This window comes from Mercenaria mercenaria, chromosome 10, assembly GCF_021730395.1.
Source record: "Mercenaria mercenaria strain notata chromosome 10, MADL_Memer_1, whole genome shotgun sequence".
Classification (NCBI taxonomy): Eukaryota; Metazoa; Mollusca; class Bivalvia; order Venerida; family Veneridae; genus Mercenaria; species Mercenaria mercenaria.
Window position 1 is genome coordinate 34,194,851 of NC_069370.1, and position 12,239 is coordinate 34,207,089.

At 34.9% G+C, this 12,239-nt stretch overlaps 1 protein-coding gene across 20 annotated transcripts in view; it reads right to left on the reverse strand.

Moving 5' to 3' along the window:
* LOC123559425 (microtubule-associated protein tau-like) overlaps positions 1-12,239 on the reverse strand; it is an 85,997-nt gene that overhangs the window by 52,539 nt on the left and 21,219 nt on the right. For 18 of the 20 annotated variants that reach the window (XM_053552691.1, XM_053552689.1, XM_053552701.1 and 15 more), the window contains one exon: positions 20-327. In XM_053552691.1, the coding sequence (XP_053408666.1) occupies positions 20-65 (46 nt within the window). In that variant the 5' untranslated portion in view covers positions 66-327. Of the gene's footprint in view, positions 1-19; positions 328-426; positions 561-642; positions 1,062-12,239 lie in introns of those variants that run through there. The other 2 variants (XM_053552699.1, XM_053552696.1) reach the window with 2 other exon arrangements.

Here is a 12,239-nt window from a genome sequence, read left to right on the forward strand (position 1 = left end):
TGTGCGCCATTTTTTTTACCTTGGATGTTCATATTTTGCAATTTCTCTGTGGAAATATCTGCCATTTTTTTTTTGGTTGCAGACTCTAAAAATAAATTTCCTTCCGAGACAATTTTAATACTCCAATCTCTGAAAACACACCACTACTTCGATCAAGGCAGGATCTCCTTCACAAAAAACTTCACAAAAAAGATTAACTAGAACTTGATTCCTCAGAATAATTCCAAGATTTGTACAGGGTTATTTTGTAATCAAGCGTCACACTGCAATATGTCCTTCTCCCAAGCCTTCTCACTTCTCTGTCACTGTCACAAAATGATCATCTTTCTGAAATTCACAAAGGATTATTTTGTAAGTTAATATTTGGTTATCATAATCACATTAAATCCGCAATATTTTTCAAAAAATTGTGCAAACAGCCGTTACCATGAGAATGATTTACTGAGGGACTTTCTCAAGCTTAACATAATCCTGTTTTTACGAAATTTATCAGCTGTTACTATATAATCCTCTGCTAACCATGATCCACGCCCACTGTACATGAACTGTAGAATAACTGTGAACATATACTCAGAATATATCATAAACAGAGTCGCTGAAGTATATTTATATTTAGGTAAAGTATCTAACTATCAGATTTACCAGTCAGGATAAGACACTTCTGTGGAACTCAATAGCTAACATCTGTCAGTTATACTTAACATCCAGGGAGCTATTTCTAACACAGAATGTTACCGGGTATTTGTTTTTGTTTTTCTCATCTGTTTTGCAAGAAAACAATATGTACATGTAATATATATATATATATATATTTATAATGCTTCAGGCCTTTTTTACACAACACCACTGTAGCATAACATATAATGATTATTTATATCAGTCCTGACCTTCAGTTTTTGCTTCATTTTCATAAATTCTTTTTTTTTGTTGGTATTATATTTTTTCTTCTGGGGAATACATAGAAATTCACCAGTTAAATAGTTATACTTCTCTTTTTTGTCCCAAAATGACTAAATTTGCTTTTTATTTCTTTCCATGCCATATTTTATCATCTTTTTCAACTGAAAACTCTAGGTTTGAAATTCAGTAAAATTACATCACCCTCCTTTTCTACGCTATTACAGATATACAGCCATGGTGGTCCAACATACAAAAAAAAATCTTCACCAAAAAACAAACAAAATCCACATTATCTGTTTCAATTTCTGGGGAAAAAAATTATATCCGGCAATTTTTTTTGCAAGTATCTCTTTCCAATACTCCAAGTAAAACCTTCATCTGTAAAACTTAAAAGTCCCTCACAATTACTTGTAAATGTGTATTGATTAAACTGCAATCCTACAAATATTGTATTTACTGCTATTTTTTGGCAAAAATTTAAACCTTACATCAAACAAAACAGTTGCCAAATTACCACTTTTCTTGGCTTACTGGAAAGTCAGTAAAATATTATGTAAAATTGTGGTATCTCTGGCAACAAGAAGCATCAGTCAGTTTGTAGACAGTAACATGACATTTATACCTAAGATTTACATATACATGACATCATATGATGATGCTGTCACTGACAACAGTCTGTATCATGGTGGTCACTGACCTGGCAGTTTTACTGTACTGTAATTTAAGTAGTATCTGTTATTTTGTATCTGATGTGCCTCAAACTTTGTTGTTTTTTGGTTTGTTCTATCATGTTATGAGTCACACCAATACAACACTGGTCATATTGTGATTTTACAGCTTGTAATGGCTAAGGAAGACTCCTGGTGTGCCTGGCATTATTTCAGACACTGGTTGGCACAGTGGTAGAACAAGCCAGCTGCAGGGTTTCGAGCTTACAGTGGGGAGGAGCACAAAATTTCTATTAATATATTTTGATGAACTGAACCTATTCAAATGTTTTGTTGCTTAAAGAACTGGTGATTTAATGCAGTTTATATTAAGCCAGAGTTTGATATTCTTAAAACACCCAAGTTTCAACATTATTTTTGATATGTAATAGCGGACAGTTACTGTGCTCTGTGTTTCTGGATTGCTCGCTGTCTACGAGTCACTGACAACTTCTTAACATAAATCAGAGGTGACACAACATTATGACCTAATCTGTTTTATCTTCCATCCAATCATCATAGAGACTACTCTCCTCACAGAAGGATCAAACTTAAACTCTCTGCACTGGTAGATTTCTACTCTCCTTTCCCAGCTAAACTGAGAGGGCCCTTGAAATGAACCTAACAAATGCAGAAATGGATCTAAATAAAAACTGTGGGGATTAAACCAATTATTCTATGTATTGGTTAAGGTGGCAGCTGTATGCAAGGACATAGTATTTTACAGAAATGTTTCTGCACTGACCATAAATTCATATACCGTTCAGTGCCTTTAAAAATGACGTTCAATCACTTTTCTTTGCAATGAATCAGCATCATTCTGACATGCTGTAATTACTGTCATAAAGTAGCATATGAACAAGGGAAAAGTCTTCTTGTTTGATATGTATCATCAAAAAAATTACACTATAAATACAATGTTTTCATACTTCAAAGGTAACAAAATAGTCCCTCAAAGAGAGAAGTGAGCAACATTGCTGTCAAACAATATACACATAAATATCATACACTATTTAAAACAGCATGGATTTGTTTTTCACTGTATTCCATCTTAAAATATCAGAGCATAATCAATGTTGTATACAGTTTTGAATACCCTTTGAATATGGGTTAAACTTTGCATACAGCTAAATAATCAATGCTGGCTGAATATGACAATAAGGGTTACAATTTACATACAGTTTAATAATCAGTACTGGTTGGATATTAAAATGAGCACTTAATCTACAATTTACAAACAGTTAAATAATCAATAATGGTTGGATATTAGAATAAGAACTACAATTTACATACAGTTTAATAATCAATACTGGTTGGATATTAAAATGAGCACTTAATCTACAATTTACATACAGTTAAATAATCAATAATGGCTGAATGAAAGAATAAAAACTACAATTTACATACAGTTTTATAATCAATACTGGTTGGATATAAGAATATGGCCTACAATTTACATACAGTTTTATAATCAATATTCTTTGAATGTGAGAATATGGGTAACAATTTGCACTGATGTAAATATTCATCCGAGTATAATATACAAAACATGAAAGACAGTATCCTCAAAATGTTTGAGCATATTTAATTTTGCAGGCAAAAGCTAACTCCACGAATAACATCCACAAAATTCACCTTCAGTTGGGAATAAAATCTTCTTAAAAGTACATAGACTGTGTATAACCTTAAATAAAGTTCATTGATTGCAAATAGCATTTATACAACTAAATACAGATATTGCAAATAGCATTTATCACACCAAAATAGCATTTATCAAACCAAAACACCAGAGCAGATTCCAAGAACTGTATGGACAGTGAGTGAACAAATTTAGGAGATTTGTAATTACTTTAACCACTCTCACCTTTCACCTGGCTGACAGGTAGAAGATGAGGAGGTGATACATCTGTCAGAGCCTGAAATGTTACCTCTAAATCATTACAGCCAAGATTCTTTATTTACTCTGAAAACATTGAAATGCTTGTAGACCAAGTACATGTCTAAACTTACTCATCATGAGGTAGAAAAACTGTTTATTTTGAAACAAGAAAGGGGTACACAATGTGAACAAGAGCAACACTTAACATATTATGCCTATTTGACATAAATTTCATTGTAAAAAAAGACTATGTGCAAGGACCACAACTCCTGCTCAACATTAACCCACAGGAATCAAAATAAATTGCTGTTTGTTACTAAGAGCCTATCGCCAGCAAACTGAAAATCAACACAGTCGTGCTTAAAGCATGCATGGTTAAATTGTGTAGAAAACAAAAACCTTGCTATGTTCAAGGGCCCTAACTCATTAAAGATTATCAAACAGGAACTCAAGCAAAACTTAATTTCACACCTGCACACCAAAACAAAACTCAAGATTTGCATCCATGGAAAAACAAAACAGACAAAGTAGCAAAGGCTTTAACTCTGCTGATGACAGCACAATTTGATCATCTGCCACATCCATTATCACACAGAAAAAAGAACTGCATGGTCAGAAGAAATCCACATCAGTGTTGAAGATGTAAACATTTTCTTTACATCAAAAGTGAATATGAGTTGTAACATTATCAAAGAAAACTTAAAATTTTTAAGACAGTTTTAAAAGAAACTTCCGCATCCAGTTTAAATTTACCCCCCTCAGCTATTTCTGCGGTTTTCTTTTAACTGACAATGACAAATGCCACCAATTTAAAAGCAATTCCAGCATCATGCATCTTTTTTCAATGCAGAGACAATTTTCTCCTTCTACCTCACCGGCTTCACTGTCCCAGTAAAACACATGAGATAATTAGAATAGCTACTTTAATTTTTGGTAGGTTGACAGTAATTACAAATTTATTGATCAGGCTTCCTTTGAGGGTAAATCTACTTCATGTGTCTGTCATCTAATCAAATTTTAGTTATCTGTGACAAAACAATTTTATTGGCAGTATATCATCAATAATGCAAAACAATTGCCTTCTCAAAAATTTAGTACTGTAATTGTGATTAAAGAAAGGTAGTGAAAAAATTTAGGTTTGGAAAGTTCTAGTGACTTGAAGCGGGTGGGGGGTGGGGGAATGTAGAAATATAGAAAGTTGGAACATTCTAAAAAGGTCACAGTCAAATTAAAGTTTTTAAAAAGTTTGGAAACCAGTCTCAAAACTTCACCATCTGATTGGTTGTTTCTGAACACTGTTATGAAACCAACCAATGGTAACACTGGAATCTTAGACTAATTCTGCACTCAATTTGATCAACCTTACCAATGGCAACACTGAATTCTTAGACTGGTTCCACACTCAATTTGATCAACCTGACCAATGGTAACACTGAATTCTTAAGACTGGTTCCACACTCAATTTGATCAACCTTACCAATGGCAACACTGAATTCTTAAGACTGGTTCCACACTCAATTTGATCAACCTGACCAATGGTAACACTGGATTCTTAAGACTGGTTCCACACTCAATTTGATCAACCTGACCAATGGTAACACTGGATTCTTAAGACTGGTTCCGCACTCAAATTTGATCACCCTGAAACCAATGTCTGTATCTATAACATCCCATTTCCATGCAGAGATCACAAGAGATGTTGTTTTTTAAAAATATTTCTATCAAGAATCAATATGCAACAGCCATTTTATCAATAAATAAATAGAGAGCAAATGACAAAGCAAGAGATAAGAGATTCCAAGCAACAAGACCTGTGCAGTCAATATTTTTAGAAGTCCATGAATACAGCATTATATTATAGCTCATATTTTATGACATAAGGCTTTTCTGTGCCATATGCCGCTAACAGCAATTTAAGAGCATGCATCATCAAATTAATGATTTGCATCATATTAAACCTACTCATATTATAACCTAGTATACATAAACCACACACAAAAAATGGTAAGAATATTGCAACAGGCATGTGAGCATGCAAAAGGCATGAGCTGCACAAAGAAAAAATTATTACATAACACCAATGGCAGGCTTCACTTAGTTAAAATCTGCTTTGTGGTTTAGGAGGAGACGTTGTTTAAAGAGTATAGATACTGTATGATCTTAATAGATAAAAAAGGAGCACCGCCTTGCGGCGCAGATGCTCATCTGATTTTTTTGTCTCTGTATAATAGAAATATTGTCCTACCCATGTGTTTTTATGATATTTTCTAAGTCCAAAAGAGGCCATAATTCTTGCAAAAAGCAGGATGGAGTTACGTTTCTTGCTGTAAAGAGTCGGCTTTTGATGGTGAACAAGTGTTGCAAGTTTTAAAGCAATAGCTTTGGTAGTTTAGGAGAAAAGTTGACCTAAACACAAAACTTAACCAAGAAATCTGATTTTCCAAGTCCAAAAGGGGCCATAATTTTTACAAAAAGCAATGAAGAGTCAGCTTTTAATGGCGAATAACTGCTCCAAGTTTAAAGCAATAGCTTTGACTGTTAATCTAAATGCAAAACTTAATCAAGAAATCTGATATTTTCTAAGTCTAAAAGGGGCCATAATTCTTGCAAAAAGCAGGATGGAGTTATGTTTCTTGCTGTACAGAGTCAGCTATTGATGGTGAACAAGGCTGCAAGTTTTAAAGCAATAGCTTTGATAGTTTAGGAGAAAAGCTGACCTAAACATAAAACTTAACATAAAACTTAACCAGGCAACGCCAACGCCAATCAAGTGATGACAATAACTCATCATTTTGTTTCAAAAAATCAGAAGAGCTAAAAACAATCTAAAAACAATAAATTATTTTCCAGAATTATGTCCCTTTTTTATTTTTTCTCTCAGTGATGTCACATTTGTCCTATCAGACAAGAGATTAACATTCCAAATCTGTTTTTTTTTACCCAAACCAGACATTTTATTACCCTAGTTCAATTTAGCTGGCAACTTATCCCTGACAGATCATGGCTTTATCTGACACTGATATTTCCTTACATGGGTGGGATTCTGAACAGACACAGGCAATTTACTGCAATGCAATAATCTAGAAAGTCTGCATTGTCAATCTTTTCTTCTGCATTATAAAACAAAATATTCTGCCCGAATAAATCTAGGCACAAAAAATTGTTTTACAATATTGTAAAATGCCGAAGTTGCAAAGAACTGAGCAAAGTGCTCAAGTTGTACAGGGTCTCGAGCAATCTAAACATAAAATACAAGGAAAACAACTGGAGACCTTTTGAAGAGCACAAGTCAGTCCTGACACTTGAGCCATCGATGCTTTAGAGAGTGGTGTTTAATTACTGTAGTATTTAAACAAGAGCTGTCCTTAAGACAGCCAAGCTCGACTATTCGAAATATTGTCCCAGAAGCAGGAAAATTTTACTCAAAATGTTAAATACCAAAAGAGTTTTAAGTTCAAAAGGGGGCATAATTTGACCAAAAATGCATATCAGAGTTATGGGACTTGCTGCTATCAACTAGTTATATAGCCCCGAAGACACATGTGAAGTTTCAATTCAATATCTGCATTAGTTTTGGAGATTGTAACTTGCATGTAAAACTTTAACCAGAATTGTCTAAGTCCAAAGGGGGGCATAATTTGCTCAAAATACATGTCAGAGTTATGGGACTTGACCCAGTGAGGTTGGTTATTGACCTAGAAAAAGAAAAAATAAGTTTCAAATTTATATGCCTTTTAGTAATAGCTGTATGTACTTGCACGCAAAACTTTAACCAGAATTTTCTAAGTCCAAAAGGGGGCATAATTTTCCCAAAATACATGTCAGAGTTATGGGACTTGACCCAGTGAGGTTGGTTATTGACCTAGAAAAAGAAACAATAAGTTTCAAATCTATATGCCTTTTAGAAATAGCTGTATGTACTTGCACACAAAACTTTAACCAGAATTTTCTATGTCCAAAAGGGGGCATAATTTGGCCAAAATGAAGGTCAGAGTTATGGGACTTGCTGCTATCAACTAGTTTTATAACCCCGAAGACACATGTGAAGTTTCAATTCAAAATCTGCATTAGTTTTGGAGATAGTAACTTGCATGTAAAACTTTAACCAGAAATGTCTAAGTCCAAAAGGGGGCATAATTTACCCAAATACATGTCAGAATTATGGGACTTGACCCAGTGAGGTTGGTTATTGACCTAGAAAAAGAAAAAAATAAGTTTCAAATCTATTTGCCTTTTAGTAATAGCTGTATGTACTTGCACGCAAAACTTTAACCAGAATTTTCTAAGTCCAAAAGGGGGCATAATTTGGCCAAAATGAAGGTCAGAGTTATGGGACTTGCTGCTATCAACTAGTTTTATTACCCCAAAGACACATGTGAAGTTTCAATTCAATACCTGCATTAGTTCTGGAGATAGTAACTTGCATGTAAAACTTTAACCAGAATTTTCTAAGTCCAAAAGGGGGCATAATTTGCTCAAAATACATGTCAGAGTTATGGAACTTGACCCAGTGAGGTTGGTAATTGACCTAGAAAAAGAATAAATAAGTTTCAAAGCTATATGCCTTTAAATGATAGCTGTATGTACTTGCATGCAAAAACTTAACCAAGGTGTGACGCCGACGCCGACGCCAGGGTGAGTAGAATAGCTAGACTATTCTTCGAATAGTCGAGCTAAAAACAAACAAACAAAGAGTCTCAAACATTATCCTTTGTATGGCATTTATAAAAACTTGCCTTTTTCTACGGGTCACATTTATTGTCAAATGCAAATGGCAAATACTTAATATTACAGGGGTTTTTTTTGGCCATTTTTATAGCCATTATTCGGCTATATTCCCAATGCCGAAAAGTATATATTTTTCCCAAAATGAGTGCAAAAATTCCCAATCTACATTCTGAAAAAAATGTCATCAAAATTGCACGAACATTGACCAAATTATGGACAATTTTGTAATTTGGAAATATGTTAAAGAGGTTGTACAATGTGAAACAAGTGTATGAGAAAGTGCTTAAACACATCCTTATTATATCCTATGGGACTGAATATTTCCCAATTTGGAACAATTTAACGTCAAAATTCCCAATTTTGGGGGTATAGGCTATGTTCCCAAATTAGCTAGAAAAAACCCTGTATTAAATTTTTACGTAAATGACAAAATGCTAAATGTCAAATACTTGATGCTAAATGCTAAATGTCAAATACTGAATGCTAAATGCATCCTTCAAATGGCCATAGGCATTCTATACATAACTTTTAATCTCTTTTTAATTAAAACTTTTTTCAAAAACATTTATGAAACTTACATACAGAAAAATCCCGAAAAAGCTAAAACATTGGACACTGATCCATGATGTAAGGACAAAGCATGCGTCCTGCAATGGCAAAACAGAGCATGTATTTGAACCAATGGACTGAGAAAGATCTAGAGACTGCATTTGAAAAAGCATACGCCCTACATGCTGCTTTCCTTAAGGAAGTGTTAACTGATATGTAATATTGGACTAAATTTTTTGTAACTTATATATTGGCTGGACCCAACTTTGTGCACATAAGCCGATGCATGGACATGGGTAACACTATGCGACCCTCCCCCACCCCCCCCCCCATTTTTAATGGTAGTGGCATAAAAATGTTTATTAAGTACTTGGCAGTATGTATTTTGGTGTTATGTATTTGGCATTTAGCAGTTGGTAACAGGCATTCTGTATTTTGCAATTCTAACATGACTTGATTTGATTTCCAGTTAAACAAAGAAGGAAATCAAGCTCTGTATATTCTGCGATAAACAACGGTTGATGGGCGGACTGGTAAGACAGTATTATGACATCAATTATGACGTCAAATTGCCAAATGACATCCGCTACATTACTCCTCGGGTAAATGAAGTCCAGCACGATATTTATTAAAATATGTCAATAAGTATGTCAGAATGAAAATAATCAAGGCCTTCTTGTGATTTATCGTCTAATTTACCACAGTTCATCGTTCAGATGCTACAGTATTTAAACACTCGGGCTAACGCCCTCGTGGTTCAATTCCTATGCATCTGAATTCTGAACCGTGGTAAATTAGATGATAATCCACACAAAGGCCTTGATTATTTGTTAATTTACATGATACACCAGTCATCCATAGTTTTTCCCATAATACTAACAGCACCGAACTAAAATACTATGTATGCAAAGATTATCAAACCTGACTGTTTCATTCAAGAGAACTTTTAAAAAGAAATAAAATTCAGTAACTTGATCAATTTTATAGTTACTATCCCCAGCCACAGTCTCCAACCATTCATTAGTCTGAAAATTATCCAGAAAGGCCCTCCTGAAACATACATAATGTTGCATGTCTGAGCCACTAAGACACTTAGACAATACTTAACATGAACATCTTTCTCAGAAACAAATCTCATAACGGATATAATATCGATTACGTGTTCTTTTTCCTGCATGCAAGACTCATTATAATATATGAAGAGAAATGTCAGTCAATATACAGAAGCATTCAACCAATAAAAGCTTTTTTAAAATTGTGAGGGTTGTCAGAATGCCACAGGTTGTTAACGCTAGAGTAAACTGGCAACATAACAGACTGACAACATTACACAATTGCAAAAATTCAACATATCAATCATTGTGACCTTGCACATTGGCAACCATTACAGACTGGCATTACATCAGAAATGTAACACAGCAAACTGGCATCATTATAGAAAAGTGACGTAGCAGTTGTCATGATTACAGAAATGTGACACAGCAGACTGGCATCATTACAGAAATATGACACAACAAACTCGCATCACTACAGCAATGTGACACAGCCAATTGACATCATTACAGAAATGTGACTCAGCAGACTGGCATCAGTATAAAAATGTGATTTAGTTGACCAACATGATAAAAATAAGACACAGCAGACAGGCATCATTACAGAAATGTGACACAGCAGATGGGCATCATTACAGAAATGTGACACAGCAGACTGGTTTCACTACAGAAATGTGAAACAGCTTACTGGTTTTACTACAGAAATGTGACACAGCAGACTGGTTTCATTACAGAAATGTGACACAGCAGACTGGTTTCATTACAGAAATGTGACACAGCAGACTGGCATCATTACAGAAATGTGACACAGCAGAGTGGCATCATTACAGAAATGTGACACAGCAGACTGGTTTCATTACAGAAATGCGACACAGCAGAGTGGCATCATTACAATGTAACACTGGATACTGGCATTATTACAGAAATAATACAAAGCATACAGAAAAGTGAAATAACAGACTTACATCATTACAGAAATATGACACATTTTTACTGCAAAATGACACTGCAAATATCAATTCCATTTTAGTGCTTTGTAAAATGGTATAAATACAGCAGTAGACAGTTACTGAAGTTTTCTGCAATATCTCTTTAATGGTAGATTGCAGTTTAAAATTAATTTGCACAGCACTTTACTGCAATTGTTAAGCATTTTCAACAGCAGCTGCAGCATGTCATACATACAAGATAAATCATCTCCCAGCCTCAATCAGTGTATCTATATTATATTATTATTATTATTATACCAGATTTATATAGCGCCCTTTTCATGATCAATTTCACGTTCAAAGGCGCTTTACATAGTTCAAATGCAGCCACACAGGGCGCATAATTCATCCTCTACTAGTACAGACACAGAGCGATCTGACCAGAGGGACAGAGTGAGACAAAGCCCCCACGACAGAGAGATCAGAAATCAGATACAGGCTTGTCCGGCTAACTTAGCCTAGCTCGTTGCGAATAGACAGCCTGGTTCTTTAACGTGCCCAGTGTATAGCACTGATACACGCAAGGATTGCCTGGGTTCCTGACCAGTACACCTCTAGTTAGGTGGGAAACACTGAAAAGCGTTTCTGAAAATTCCCGAGTAGCTGCCGGGGATCGAACCCCCGACCTCAGGATTGGAAGGCCAGTGTGCAAACCACTGAGCTATCCGTCCACCTATGTATCTCACCGAGTGAAAACTTTCACTCAACCTTGATACACACTACAGATACAGGGCTTCTGCAACTGAAATCTGCAAAATCCATCAATTTCTTCTATCTACAACATAATAATTAAATTTTAGTTCAGTAGTTTTCCCTGGTAAAAAGGAGTTTTACATTTACCATTACCCATTTTCTACAATAAAAGCCAGACAGAATATCTCTGTAAGATTACAGAAGTCTCAATCAGGGACTTGACAACTGTTCTTTACATCACTGAGGTTTCAGCATATCTCAACTTACTATATACAAACTTTGATGAATATTTTCCAATGTACTAGATTACTAAATCAGTTCTGTTGCTTTCACAGATAACATTGCTAACCCTTACCCGCTAAATTTCTATAATGAACTTGTCCATTTTCCAATTTGGGCAGTACCTTTAACTGTTAAAAGGAGTGCTTACCAAAAAAAATACTGACTGGATAGCAAACAGTGCAGATCATGATCAGACTGCACGGATGTGCATGCTGATCAAGATCTACACTGGTCGCAAAGACAGAATCAATCATTTCTAGCATGGTTAGGGTTAATATAATTTGGGACCATAATGGTGATCTTTCCAAATGCAGGCATGAGGGTACTTTCTACACCCTCTGCTTGATGGCTTCCTGGCATGCGAGAATTTTTGTCTGAGCAACTGATTCATTCTCTATGTAATCTTATTTATTAATTCAGGCAAACATTTTTAAATTACACGCTTTACTTTGTTCAGTTA